We start from the raw sequence: 14,866 nt of genomic DNA, 5'->3' as shown, positions 1-14,866 counted from the left end.
TTTTTTAAAATTGCGGTAAGTTTTTCGCAAATACTACAAACAATGTTTTCAAGCTGAGTACTCATCCGAAAAAGCGTATAATATATAGTTTCACTTTTGTAACCACGACTCACCTTTGTAAGCACCGAAAAAAGGAGGTTGTTTCTAGTTTTCTTGCAGGACAAAAATAGAGAAAATGAAAGTTAGAACCGCAACAATACTGTTTTCTGGGTTCTCTATTTTGTCCTACAAAAGTACTGAAAAGATTATAAAACTTTTTTTTTCTGAAACAGTACTGATTATTACTGTTAGAGCAATCCGGGATATCGATAAAAGGGCAGATTATCAGCTAGCATTCAAACGTACAATATAATTCATATACATTCAAGTTACTACAGCGGAAAGAGTCTGTTCCCGATTAGCCACAAGTGATCAAACCATCACAATCATCAAAATTGTGAACGCTTGCTCCGCTGAGCTTACATTTGGCACAGATACGCTTGAATTAGTGTTGATGGCAATTAGGTTTTTGGCTGATCGATTTTCCGGCTGTTTGGTTCCTGACATAACAGTGTTTTATAAATGTCATGATTTTTGCTGAGAATCACGTAGAAGTTCCTGAATTTAACACCGTTTTGAAACAACGAGTTGATTTTTTTCTAATAGAACACGCCAGCATTTTTATGAAAGGCAAGTGCCAGCGTTTGAGTAGAATTCGTATAACTAATATAAAAATGCCTCAATTCAGTTTTGAACGAATCAGTGCGGATAATTTGCCGCGCATAAATGTTTCGCGCAGTGAATTTATCAAAGTATTATTGAGCAGCGATGCCATCCGCATTTTAGTCTAGCGCAAGAATGCTCGCTTAGCAATCCAAAGGTTTCCGGATCAATACCCATACGCTGTCAACTTTGTATAATCGGTCTGAAAAAAAACACTTTATTCATATATATTCCCTATATTCTGAATGAAAACAGAGCAAAAATTAGCAATTTCAGACAATTTCAAAAGTCATTCAAAGACAACCAGTTGATATGCAATTAGCATATAACGCTTCGACCAAAATGATTCAAGTGAAGAAAATCAAAATCAACGAAAAAAAAAGAAATGAAAAATTGAAAACAAATTTAAATTGAACTTTTTGATTATTTTTAATTCACTTTTTTAAGTTAAGGCCGTTTGAATCAGTTGAGAAACTGCAAGAATCTCAGGTCCTAAATTCTGATATATTTTTAAAGGCCCAGGAAATTAAATTGGTGTTCTGTTTCTCAATAAATTGTTTGTCTTTTGGATGGAAAATCGAATCTTAACTGAAAACACATTTGACGACTGTAAGCATTTTTGTGGCGGTCAAATTTAGGCGAAAATACCACCCTGAGCCATTGTTCCCTCCCACTTTTTTCGATTCTCCAACGCATTTATTGCACCTTTTGTAAGAAAAAGCTTTTCAAAATCTCGCTTGCACCAACAAAACTTTTATTAATTGAACACTGAAAATCAATTGGTTGAAATTTTTTTCGAATCAGTTTCGAAAAATTTTTTCAGAAAAAACCGTGCTCCATTCCGATCAATCGGCTCGTGCTTTTTTGTCGTTTTCAGTTGAAAGTCGTGGGTGTGGTGTTTGTAAATTGGTCATTTCCAATTGATCCGTCTACGCTCCGACGTTAGATCGCGTATCGAAAATTTGTAGCTATGTTTCTGTTGGCTATCTATTATCATGATTCTGTCTTGCTGTGTTGCCTTTCGGATCTTAGATAACTTTCAGGTTGTTTTATGGTGCCTGCCTTAGATTGCAGCGTTTTTTACCGAAGAAATGTTTAATTTAATTTAATTTGTAATTTTTCCATTAAACCATCACAATCATCAAAATTGTGAACGCTTGCTCCGCTGAGCTTACATTTGGCACAGATACGCTTGAATTAGTGTTGATGGCAATTAGGTTTTTGGCTGATCGATTTTCCGGCTGTTTGGTTCCTGACATAACAGTGTTTTATAAATGTCATGATTTTTGCTGAGAATCACGTAGAAGTTCCCGAATTTAACACCGTTTTGAAACAACGAGTTGATTTTTTTCTAATAGAACACGCCAGCATTTTTATGAAAGGCAAGTGCCAGCGTTTGAGTAGAATTCGTATAACTAATATAAAAATGCCTCAATTCAGTTTTGAACGAATCAGTGCGGATAATTTGCCGCGCATAAATGTTTCGCGCAGTGAATTTATAAAGTATTATTGAGCAGCGATGCCATCCGCATTTTAGTCTAGCGCAAGAATGCTCGCTTAGCAATCCAAAGGTTTCCGGATCAATACCCATACGCTGTCAACTTTGTATAATCGGTCTGAAAAAAAACACTTTATTCATATATATTCCCTATATTCTGAATGAAAACAGAGCAAAAATTAGCAATTTCAGACAATTTCAAAAGTCATTCAAAGACAACCAGTTGATATGCAATTAGCATATAACGCTTCGACCAAAATGATTCAAGTGAAGAAAATCAAAATCAACGAAAAAAAAAGAAATGAAAAATTGAAAACAAATTTAAATTGAACTTTTTGATTATTTTTAATTCACTTTTTTAAGTTAAGGCCGTTTGAATCAGTTGAGAAACTGCAAGAATCTCAGGTCCTAAATTCTGATATATTTTTAAAGGCCCAGGAAATTAAATTGGTGTTCTGTTTCTCAATAAATTGTTTGTCTTTTGGATGGAAAATCGAATCTTAACTGAAAACACATTTGACGACTGTAAGCATTTTTGTGGCGGTCAAATTTAGGCGAAAATACCACCCTGAGCCATTGTTCCCTCCCACTTTTTTCGATTCTCCAACGCATTTATTGCACCTTTTGTAAGAAAAAGCTTTTCAAAATCTCGCTTGCACCAACAAAACTTTTATTAATTGAACACTGAAAATCAATTGGTTGAAATTTTTTTCGAATCAGTTTCGAAAAATTTTTTCAGAAAAAACCGTGCTCCATTCCGATCAATCGGCTCGTGCTTTTTTGTCGTTTTCAGTTGAAAGTCGTGGGTGTGGTGTTTGTAAATTGGTCATTTCCAATTGATCCGTCTACGCTCCGACGTTAGATCGCGTATCGAAAATTTGTAGCTATGTTTCTGTTGGCTATCTATTATCATGATTCTGTCTTGCTGTGTTGCCTTTCGGATCTTAGATAACTTTCAGGTTGTTTTATGGTGCCTGCCTTAGATTGCAGCGTTTTTTACCGAAGAAATGTTTAATTTAATTTAATTTGTAATTTTTTCAGGTGTTCATGTACATAGACTGACTAAAGTAGCGGACCATATATGGGACCAAATTATCCAATTCAGTGCCTTTTTATGTTCTATCCTCACAAATTAGGAACTTTATTTCCAATCTACTGTAGAACTTTATGCTTGTAGTACCTGCTTGTTTTATACCATCTTTCGTCTTTTTTTACCGAGCGAGACAACATTTGTATACGTATTAACAGATGTAACAACAAACAGAAAAAGAATTTGGTCGAAAATTGTAATTGTTATCAAAAAATTCAGTACTAATACTAAAATGACTATTTTTTGCAAGGAAATTTCCTGATTCAATATTGAACTGTAAGAAGATGAAATGCTTAAAACAAAACTTTTTCCAGCTTCTTGTTTTTCTTATCATTATGCTAAATATATATTTTGTTTGTACATCTGCTAATTGATAGCGACTGTGTTCACACAGCATAATTCGTTCAACAATTCACACAAAGCATAATTTGTGTTGTAATACACGGGATGCGAGTTAAGTGTAATTTCGACCCAGAGTCGGTCGACTTGGCGGAAATTCTGCAGTATGGATGCAAACCCCCCGATGCATCTGACATGTTCAAAGAGGGGGTGTTTAAAAAAAGTGGAGCACATAAGGGGGAGGGGAAGTCTTCCAGAAGTGACCAGATGCGATGTTTTAGGTAAGTAAAAAAGTGGTACAATCAAGGAATATCTTTAACAATCCCCCCCAAAAAAAACCTTGCAAAAAAGGGGAGATTCGTTACTAAGTACAAATGTTACTTACGCTTAATCCTTTAAATTTTTTTATTGAGGTGGAAATTCGGTACTTGGTATGGGGGGGGGGGGGGGGAGGGGAGTGGAAACGTTAAAGAGATCCCAGTCAATGATGTCGCTTTTGAAAACAGATCAAGTTATCTTAATTTTTATTCCAATTTAAATCTATTTAAAATCTGACAACTTCAAAGATGTTCGCTCTCGCATAAGTATCTTCTAAAATAACTAATATTGTCAATTGTTGCTCGCAATAATGTTTCAGCATCAAATAGCCTTTCGGGTCGCGGAAGAGCTCAGCTGAATTATTTTCCGATCACACATTTTGAAACAGTCTCTTCCAGCAAAATGGCTAAAAAGGACTAACTTTCTCTTCTTTGCCAGTTTTTGGCTTAAAGGCTTCAATGCTTGATTCAAGTTGTTTTTCTTTTTAAAACGCCATATCATTTATTGTCAAATTTACTTTTCCTGGCGTACCAACATTGTAATGACCTTGAACTCTTTTTGTTAATTGGAGGTCTAGTTCATACAATCTTTATAGGCAGTATAGATCATACACTAGACGATCTGGCATTGAGTGTTCCACGACAAGCTCATCGTCTACATATCATGGAAATTGATCGAGTCTTATCGTCCAGGTTGTTTTAAAAAACCGGCTGAGTCATTGCCTCAGAATCAAGTCTACATGGAGACTAGAGATGTTAATTTTCATTGGATCTAGTTTTTTTAAATTTTGAACTAGATTATTAACTTATTAGGTGAACTCAAGAAAGAAAATGTTCTTTTTTATCAATAAATCTAATTTAAAATTCTTACAATACTAGATAATCTTAAAATCCACCTATACTAAGCATGGTTATTATCTAAAGACGGTTTGAAGTCGGGCAGTCAGTGTCTGCTGAACTTTGTTGACGGCCCCCAAACATTTTGATTTTCTGGTAGTTTTTTTCTTTTGAGAATCTAGCTCTAATTATGGCAGTTTAAATACTGCGTTTGGTAATTAAGTTAGTTAGAATTTGCAAACTAACTTATCCAAAGGGTTTCATAAACTAGAACCAAAGTAATGGATAGGCTCACTTTTTGGTCGGTATTCGTCCATGCTAAGACTGTTTTCTGAATGGGTTGTTTCATTTTGATATAAGAAATTATCTGTGTGCTGCTTTTTTCATCAATTATTCAGTTAAACAACTCAGCGAGCAGTGAAGCAAAAAACTGAAGCAAATCTGAAGTGAGACCATTAGATCCAGGCGGTCAATTTTAATTTGTTTTACTTATAGGTTGCTTCGTTTCCCCTTCACTTACTGGCGAACCATCGCACATTTTGGTATTTTTTCAAATCTTTTTGAATTGTACAGATTGAAAACATCCAAAAATTTACTCTAGGTGCGTAAGTTATCTACCTTGAAGTTTTCTCAGATAAATATTGGATTAAAGTTTTTGTTAAAAATGTCATCAGTATGAGTGGAAATATCGCCTGATTAATCTTGAAATTAAGCACGTCTAAGTAGCCGTAATTGAGGTTCAAGTAATTTTTACGAAAAGACCTAAGTTTCGTCCTCAAAGCTTCCTTCCCAGAGAGAAGAGAGTCAGTCAACCTTACTACAGGCCAACTTTGGATGTCTGGTTGTCTCTGAAATGGTTGGTTCATTAGCAATATGCGCACTAATTCACTAATTCGGGTCGTTATCTTGGATCGATTGTCTGTGATCTCTAATGCATTCCAACCAATCAAGAATTGTTGAAAGGGTTTGGTATCGTCCCTGTTAGAGACAACTTTCCTCGAAAAGCCCCTGCTGCGTTTTTACCCGCTCTGGAGGTTTTTATGGCTTCTAACCGCGCCATATTTCAATATCCAGGATGCATTAAATCTCGAAAGTATGAAAAACGTGCATGTTTGCCTTATGATTTCTATTATCCGTGTATAATGTTGTCAAGGACGCTATTTGGTCATTTTTGAAAGCTATGAATATCTTCTAGACGGTATTGGGGTTGCAATTTTTAGTCAAATTGGGTAAAGTAGATTGTATTTCAGACGTTAAAAAGGTTAAAACATCCAAGTGTCTTGAAAATGTTTCAAACAAAGTTGTTTCTTTGTTTTCGCCAGACACTACAAAGTAGGTCAAGATTAAATAATTCAGTAGTTCAATCTGTTGACTTATGCCACATCAGCTACCGTCTTGTTGATTTTTGGTGTCTTCTCTTGTGTGCAGCATTATATTCAAGGCACATGCACATTTAATGGAAAGTCGAGTCACTTCAAAGGCTGGTTGGTGAGAGCCTTGAAAGATCGCTGTCTCCAATCTGGTTCAGCGCTCTCGTTCGTGTAGCTCACTGATAACGAAGCCTTCCTATTGAAAAAGAGCCCCTGTACCCATCTCTCGCCCTAACGCGCAATCGTGTGACGCTGAGGATTGCTGTTTCAGGAAGCTGTCTAGCCTAGATGACTGCCTGGTAATCACAGTTTTGTAAATTGGTTCGTTCTCAGCATAGCAATTTTTAGGGAGCCAGTGGGGCCATATCTCAGAAAATGATCACCGGTTGGGAGTACTGTTTTCTCAATAAGCTCCGGTCCTTCTGTTTTCATATGAGATAGGTCGTTCTCTACTTCTATTAGAGCAAAAGGTTTTCGTATCTAGATCCGCTCTGGATGTTGAGAATGGAAAGGACAACTTGTCGTTGGTATGACGTTAAGAGGCCGCTTTGAATGTGTCATTGTTCTTTAAAAGATTCTTCGTGCACGGTTGTTTGATGGTAATGTTATTTTTGCTGAAGTTAAGCAATCCCCTCAGCGATAATTTCAGAGAATGCGGTTTTTGAACCATATTCATGTAGATTTTCAAATCGAATGTTGAAGCGATTCTAACTCCCAAATATTTTTTAAAAAAATCGGATAGAGTAACGAGTTTCTGTAATCAACAAAATTTTTCCAGAAGAAATTGATTGTAATATGGCATGTATTAACATATATGCTACATAACGTGATTGCGCAGCTAGCTTAATGCGGTTGATCAATCAAGGCATCCGCTGCACGTTGGTGTTGATCAGAAAAAAAAAGATTCAATAAATATCATTAAGTTGCTTGAGTTTTCAAAGTTTTGTTGGAAATGCATGATTTATAACGTGAGGTTGAGGTTTTTTTATATAGTATAGCAGCAGAAGTTTACTCATTCCGGAGGGTGAGTCTTTTTAAAGTTTTTTACTTAGACAGGTACTCGTCAGGTTATAAAAGCAAATGGATTAACTCAAATAACTACGACCGTACCATTTTGAATGCACCGCTTCTATTCTTATCAGCGAAGTTAAAGAACATTGAACCTGATTAGTACCAGGTGTTGTAGGCTTTTGTTTTTAGCAAAAGTATGACTTGAACTCTTATAGGCGAAGATTTTTTGCTTTTGAGAGTTTGTTGATCTTACAAAGCAAAGCATGACATTGTGTAGTCAAAAAGATCATAATTTTCTTGGAGCCTGATTCGACATGTTGTTTTTTTGTTTGTTGCTTGGAGGGTGTGAGCGTCTCCGCATCGGGGCTGTTGTGAGATTTTGCTGACCTTTGGTGGCGGAATGCCCCACTCCTTTTGAGGCTGCTGCGTGCTTTCATAACGTGCTAATCTATCCGGATTTTACAGCTTGCAATCATTTCAGTGGTGTTGAATAAAGCCATATTAGCTGTTATCTCGATGACTTCAATTGGTTTTTCGGACCTGTTTCGGCACCTATCGTCGTCAAGTTTTATGCATGACTTTTCTCGGCACCACAGAACTGCAGTAGTTATTAGCTTCTTGTTATCATGGAGGCTCTTTTTTCATAACCGTGAAAGCTTTCGAGATCGTAATTATGCTCGGATATCCCGGCTTGCATGATTAAAATGTCAGCACTTGACTGTTAGGTGGTCGCCTCGAAGTTAGCGTCGCACTTGAAGTGATCCACAGTGAATGGAGATATATTGTGATCTTCAGAAAAGAGTTGATTTTTGTGTGAGGTCTGGCAATGCCATCAGAGAAAATTTCAAAGAACAAAGCAGACTGACTAGCAGCCATAACTGAGAATTAGGACGAAGATTCTTCTATTAAATTTCAAGAAAAAATTTTGTTGTAGTGAACGAGTATCACAATGTATCACAACAATAAGACTAAAAGCAGATAACACTATCCCGGCTTATATTTTATCGTATGCTATTTGCATGTGTGTGCGGCTCACCGTAGCCAATCACTCAAGATATCCTGTGCATGCTCCGTGTGTTTTGAGGAGACAATTTGGCCATAAAAACTATTGTGCCGAAAATTCCAATAAATGTCAATTTTCAAAACTTTTTGAAATTCATAACTTACTGTGAATGTGCGGCTATCATGCGATAGAGGGTCATCCAAGACTTCATGTTCATGCTCCGTGGGTTTTCATGTACATGCTGAATTTTCCATTTATTGTGAAAAAACAAAATCAAATTTCCTGTGAAATTTTGTTTGCGAGGTTGGATTGAAAAATCCATTTTTAGCGTTTCAAAATGGTCTTATCATTCTATCTTAGTACATATATAAGTACATATAAGTCATGAAGTATTTTCCCCCCATGTTTTGGCTTGTTAAAGTCACGCCCGATGCAAGTAAGTTTGAGGTTGTTCCTATAACCTCTAGTGCTTACTAAATACATGCAGGTCATTATATTTTAAGCTTCCTAAGTAGTTCGCATTGGAAATTATTATTTTCCGTTTAGCCGTAATTGTGATGTTTTTCAAGGATAAATCTACCAGTAAGTCATATGCTTTTTTAATCACAAACAACAGACTAAACAAGTCTCCGCCGCTGTCCAGCCAAGCAAATAGCTAGACTAAAAAGTCTGAGAAGACCCTGCTGAGGAGATTGATATATCTCTAGCTACAAACGCTGCAGGATTTCAAATGTTTAAAGGTCAAATTAACTTCATTTTGATACAACGACTGAAATTTCCAACCAATGAGGAATCAAATAGCCTTTATTTTGAATTATGCGCACCGCATTTCTGGATTACGAATTTCAGACATCTCGGAGTGAAAAAGAATGGTTTTTTTTAGAACTTGGAGCTCCAAGAATTGTAAGTATTTGACGTACAGCGTAGTTTATAGGTAAATTTTCCCTATTTGTTTGCTTTTTATGGAACCAAGGATGCCTAGAGGTTTGAGATAATCTCCGAAACCTCTGTTGTTCAGAAAAATAAAGCACAAATTCGTGTTAGTTCTCAAGGTCACATTTTAGGAGTGTTTGATACCTGTTGTTCTGCTTTTTGTAGTTTGGAGGGAGTTTGTTTCTCTGCTTTCGAGCTGCTGTGGCTTAGCTGATTTCTAGCCACTGATGGCCCCTTTCTTTTTGAGGCTACTGTGCGCCTTCATGATGTGCCAGCCCTCCCCATTCATCCGGCTTTTAGGATCCTTTCTTTGTTGCTTTTGAAGACATCAGCTGCCGTCTCAGTCGCCTCTGGTGTGTTACCGTGTCCTATGTAAGGCTTTTCAGCGGCCTTAGACAGAGTGCAGCAGTGAATCGCTGGCACATGCGCGTTGAATGGCAAGTCGAGCGATTTTAATGGCCGCGTTGACAACTTGAAGGACCACTGTCTATGATCGGTTTTAGCGTTCTCATTCGGGATGCTGATTGAAACTAAGACCTTTTCGTTGAAGACGTTTACCTGGTCGCATCTTTCTAGAGGACCTGTGATTTCGCCCTCCACATGGACTGTTGGAGGAAGCTGCTCTGCCTCGAGGACTGCCTCATCATCACAAAGACCAGGCACTTGGTTCAAGCGTAGGATCGCTTTCTTCGGGAATTCAGTTGGATCGTGCCTCGAAAAATGGTCGCCAGTTGGAAATATAGTTTTCTCAAGGACCTCCAGTTTACCTGTTTTCATCACAACTAAAGTGTACTCTACTTCTATTGGAGCGACAACGATTAGAGAATGGAGGCGATTTTCTTTCAAAACTGTGAAAGCTTTCGAGATTGTAATCTTGTCTCAATGTTCCGGCTTAATTGTCAACAAGATGTCCCCAACAGACCGTTTGGAGGACGCTTCGGGAGCAATAATTGTCATCTCCACAAAAGATGCGATGTTTGATCTAGGTTGCGCAATGCTTTCAGCGAAAACTTCCGAGATTGTAACAGACTGACTAGTAGCCATAACCGAGAAGATAATTAGTACGAAGAGCAATGAAATGAAATAATCTTTTAAATCTCAAAAAAAAATCTGGTATCGCAGCCAGCCAATTTATCACATTTAAGCTTTCAAATAACTTATTAATGTTTCCGATTAAAAATACAAAAATGGAAAGCAATAAGTTAGAGATATTTAGTTAAAGTTAGTGGGGAATATATACAACATCAATTATAACATATTTCACCATGAAAGTAATCATTTTATGGAATGAAACCAATCTTTGAGACTGCATGTCTGGGTTTTAAAGTCCAGACATCTTGTAGAGAGAGACTGTTTTTTTAGAAGTTAGGACGTCTAGCTTTTTAAGTTTTAGACCTAAAATGTAGTGATTATACGACTTTTTCCCATGTTCTGGCTTTCTTATTGGGACACGGATGCCTAGAGGTTTCAGCTTCCCAGTGAAACTTCTCTTTATTAGAAAATGAAAGCACGACATTATGTAAAGTTTATATGTAAGAGGGTTTAGGACTGTTTGATACCTGTTGGTCTCTTTTTTTTGCAGTTTTGATGAATTCTGCTTCTCCGCGTCTGGGCTGTTGTGCGGTCTCTGTGACTTCTGGAGGCTGAATGCCTCACTCCTTCTGAGGCTACTGCGCGCCTTCATCACGTGCCAGTCCTTCACATCTATTCGGCTCTCAGAGGTCGGAGTCCCATCAGCAGATTTTTTTGTGGCCACATCAGCTGCCGTCTGTATGACCTTTTGTGGTTTATGTCTCCTGATTCGGCACCAGGAGTCATCATGTCCTATGTAAGGCTTCTTCTCTTCGTTGCATAGACTGCTGAAACGAATTGATGGAACATGAGTGTTAAAGGGTAAATTAAAGGGTAAATTGAATGGCCGAGTGTTGACATCGTTGAATGACCACTGCCTCAGGTCGGTTTCGGCGCTCTCGTTGGGGATTCTGATGGTGACTGAAGCTTTACCATTGAAAAAGCTCCCCTGACGATAACTTCTCCCTCCACATGAACTGTTGCTGCAGGGCTTCGAGGACTGCCTCTTTGTCGCGAAGCCCGGGTACCTGGTTCATGCGTAGCATGACAGTCTTTGGAATTCCTGTTGTGTCCTATCGCCAGAACTGGTCACCAGTTGGAAAAATGGTTTTCACAAGGAGCTGCAGTCCTTCTGTGTTCATTGTAGTCAGGTCGTCCTCCGCCTCTGTTGGAGCGATAACGATCAAAGAGTGTAGTCTTTTTTTCTTTCACAGCAGAGAAAGCATTGGAGATAGTAATTTTATCTCGATGATCTGGTTTAAAAGAGGACGAGATGTCAACAATAGACTGTTTGAGGCTGCTTCAAAGGCAGCATTCGATTTGAAATGATCCTTCGTTAAGGGGGGAAAGGTAAGGTAGTAATTTTTAGGAAGGATGTAGCTTAAGTATGAGGTTTTGCAATACCCTCTGCAAGAACTTCCGAGAAAGTATCCGACTGACTAGCAGCCATGTCCAAATTAGATTAAGTGAGAAGAGCAATGAAACGGTATCTACAGTTAAATCTCAAAAAAGAAAAGGATGGTAAATCTGATATTATAACGAGCCAATGTTTCACAACAATTAGGCTGAAAGTAAATGACTGTATCCTGGCCTATATTCGATCGTATGCCACTTACAGTGATTGTGCGGCTATGATGCCATAGATGGTCATCCAAGACACCCTGTACACTCAATTTTCATTTTTTAAAGACCATCAGTGCATAAGAAATGACACCAATCACGAAGTCTGGTCCTAAATTTGTCGTTTAACCCTGTTATTGGTAGTTTAAGAGACTTTTAGGACATCCCCTGAATTGTCCTCTCTAGTTTCGATTTCTTTTTGTGGTCTCTTACTACGTTATATTAAGAAAAAGATGCATGTAATGCGTTATGGTTGCTTTAATGTGTGTATAACTTAGTCAAAGTCGCTATTTTGTCAATTTTATTCCTAAAAGTGTAGTCAGACGAGATTGGGATTTTGAGTTTAGTTCAAAATAGGTAGGATACATTCTATTCCAGACCTTGAAAAGTTCAAAACATCCAAAGTCTCAAAATTTATCCAGTGCCTCAAAGACTTTGGCGTCATCACAAGACCAATCACTTGGTTAAAGTGTAGCATCGCTATTTTCGGATATCCATTTGGATTTTGCCTCCAATAGTGGTCGCCAGTTGGAAATATAGTTTTCTCAAGGACCTCCAGTCCATCTGTTTTCATCACAGCTAAGTCGTCCTTTACTTCTATTGAAGCGACACCGATTAGAGAATGGAGGCGATTTTCTTTCAAAGATGTGAAAGTTTTCGAGATGTGAAAGTCAATTATAACATATTTCACCGTGAAAGTAATCATTTTATGGAATGAAACCAATCTTTAAGACTGCATGTCTGGGTGTTAAAATTCAGACATCTTGTAGAGAGAGACTGTTTTTTTAGAAGTTAGGACGTCTAGCTTTTTAAGTTAGATGCCTAGAGGTTTCAGCTTCCCAGTGAAACTTCTCTTATTTAAAAAATTAAAGCACGACATTATGTAAAGTTTATATGTTAGAGGGTTTAGGACTGTTTGATACCTGTTGGTCGCTTTTTTTTGCAGTTTTGATGAATTCTGCTTCTCCGCGTCTGGGCTGTTGTGCGGTCTCTGTGACTTCTGGCGGCTGAATGCCTCACTCCTGAGGCTACTGCGCGCCTTCATCACGTGCCAGTCCTTCACATCCATTCGGCTCTCAGAGGTCGGAGTCCCATCAGCAGATTTGTTTGTGGCCACATCAGCTGCCGTCTATTTGACCTTTTGTGGTTTATGTCTCCTGATTCGGCACCAGGAGTCATCATGTCCTATGTAAGGCTTCTTCTCTTCGTTGCATAGACTGCTGAAACGAATTGATGGAACATGAGCGTTAAAGGGTAAATTAAAGGGTAAATTGAATGGCCGAGTGTTGACATCATTGAATGACCACTGCCTCAGGTCGGTTTCGGCGCTCTCGTTGGGGATTCTGATGGTGACTGAAGCTTTACCATTGAAAAAGCTCCCCTGACGATAACTTCTCCCTCCACATGAACTGTTGCTGCAGGGCTTCGAGGACTGCCTCTTCGTCGCAAAGCCCGGGTACCTGGTTCATGCGTAGCATGACAGTCTTTGGAATTCCTGTTGTGTCCTATCGCCAGAACTGGTCACCAGTTGGAAAAATGATTTTCTCAAGGAGCTGCAGTCCTTCTGTCTTCATTGTAGTCAGGTCGTCCTGCGCCTCTTTTGGAGCGATAACGATCAAAGAGTGTAGTCTTTTTTCTTTCACAGCAGAGAAAGCATTGGAGATAGTAATCTTATCTCGATGATCTGGTTTTAAAGAGGACGAGATGTGAACAGCAGACTGTTTTGAGGCTGCTTCAAAGGTAGCATTCGATTTGAAATGATCACTGAAGCAAATCTGAAGTAAGACCATCAGATCCAGGCGCGCTATTTTATTTAATTTTGAAATACGTCCGGAGGTTGTTTCTGAAACTACAGGTTTGATATCTGCAAGAGCACTACTTTATGAAACGGGTTCGTTGTTTCTACTCAAAGTTCTATGACTTTTAATAAAAAACGCAAACAGTCCCGAAGTCTGGCTTTAAATTTGTCGTCTGTCCCTGATAATGGCAGTTTCGGAGACTCCTCAGACAGTCCCTGAGGTGTTTCTTCCAGTTCTAATGGCTTATTGTGCTCTCTTACTACGTTATAATTCAATTTTCAAAATTTTTGCTCATTTACATGTATCAAATCTTAAAAATTTGAAAAACTGCTTGTAGTGCCTTGTGGTTGCCGTAATGTGTGTATAATGTACTGAAGTTCGTTACTTTGTCAATTTTTCTGGCTAAAAATGTAGTCTAGACGGGGTTGGGATTTCGATTTTTGGTCAAATTGGATGGGATACATTTTGTTCCCGATCTTGAAAGTCAAAACATCTAATTGTCTCCAATATGTTGCAAATTATGTTGTATCTTTGAATTCGCCGGTCACTATGTTGTAAGTCGAGATTGTATAATTCAGTACTTGATCGGCTGTGTAAATCACGCCCAACCAAAATCCTTATATCTCTCCGTTGCTCGGCTAATTTGATAGATAGGCCAGAAAGGAGTGAAAATGTCCTCGCTGAGTGGATTTAAAAAAATAGAGCAGAAAGGCTGCCGGATTCTGATTTTTTCAGTGCTAAAGCCATTTAGCTTTGGTAAAAACTCTGAATTTTCCATTTATTGGGAATTGACAAAAAAAGTAAACCTCCTGAATTATTATGGCTGCATGGCTGGTTTAAATGATTTATCTTAATACTGGTCAAAATGGCCTTAGGCTTTGAGATTAATTTATATAATTTCGATTCTTGTAACTCTATAATGTAGTCATGACGTAATTTTCCCCCAGGTTTTAGCTTATTTAGATCAATCGGGATGCCTAGAAGCTCTAGGTGATCTCCTAGTCCTCTGCAATTCAATGTATAAAAGCACGTCTTGACCAGATTATAAATTTGTCAGAAATAATTTTGCATGCGATTTTGAATAGTTAAACATAGCTGTTTTTCTGATGTTAGTTGGGGTTCTATGACTAAGGACCTGATCGGGTTTTATCTCACCACCACCACCAAAATCACTATATCTCCCCATTGCTTAGCTAGCTTACTTGCTAGGCCAGTAAAGACTGACCAGTCCTTGCTGAGGGGATTGTTATATATAGAGCAGTAAATGCTGCCGGAT

At 38.1% G+C, this 14,866-nt stretch overlaps 1 protein-coding gene across 6 annotated transcripts in view; it reads left to right on the top strand.

The window, feature by feature from the left end:
- Window positions 1–3,245: 3,245 nt before the first annotated feature.
- Window positions 3,246–14,866, top strand: part of LOC134855205 (uncharacterized) — a 45,258-nt gene continuing 33,637 nt past the window's right edge. For 2 of the 6 annotated variants that reach the window (XM_063871655.1, XM_063871650.1), the window contains exons 1-2: window positions 3,246–3,432; window positions 3,668–3,910. In XM_063871655.1, the coding sequence (XP_063727725.1) occupies window positions 3,738–3,910 (173 nt within the window). In that variant the 5' untranslated portion in view covers window positions 3,246–3,432; window positions 3,668–3,737. Of the gene's footprint in view, window positions 3,451–3,667; window positions 3,911–14,866 lie in introns of all 6 variants that reach the window. The other 4 variants (XM_063871653.1, XM_063871654.1, XM_063871652.1 and 1 more) reach the window with 4 other exon arrangements.

The sequence above is a fragment of the Symsagittifera roscoffensis genome, chromosome 10, assembly GCF_963678635.1.
Source record: "Symsagittifera roscoffensis chromosome 10, txSymRosc1.1, whole genome shotgun sequence".
Lineage (NCBI taxonomy): Eukaryota > Metazoa > Xenacoelomorpha > Acoela > Convolutidae > Symsagittifera > Symsagittifera roscoffensis.
The sequence above is the reverse complement of the archived record's forward strand: the minus strand, read 5'-3'. Positions and strand labels throughout refer to the sequence as shown.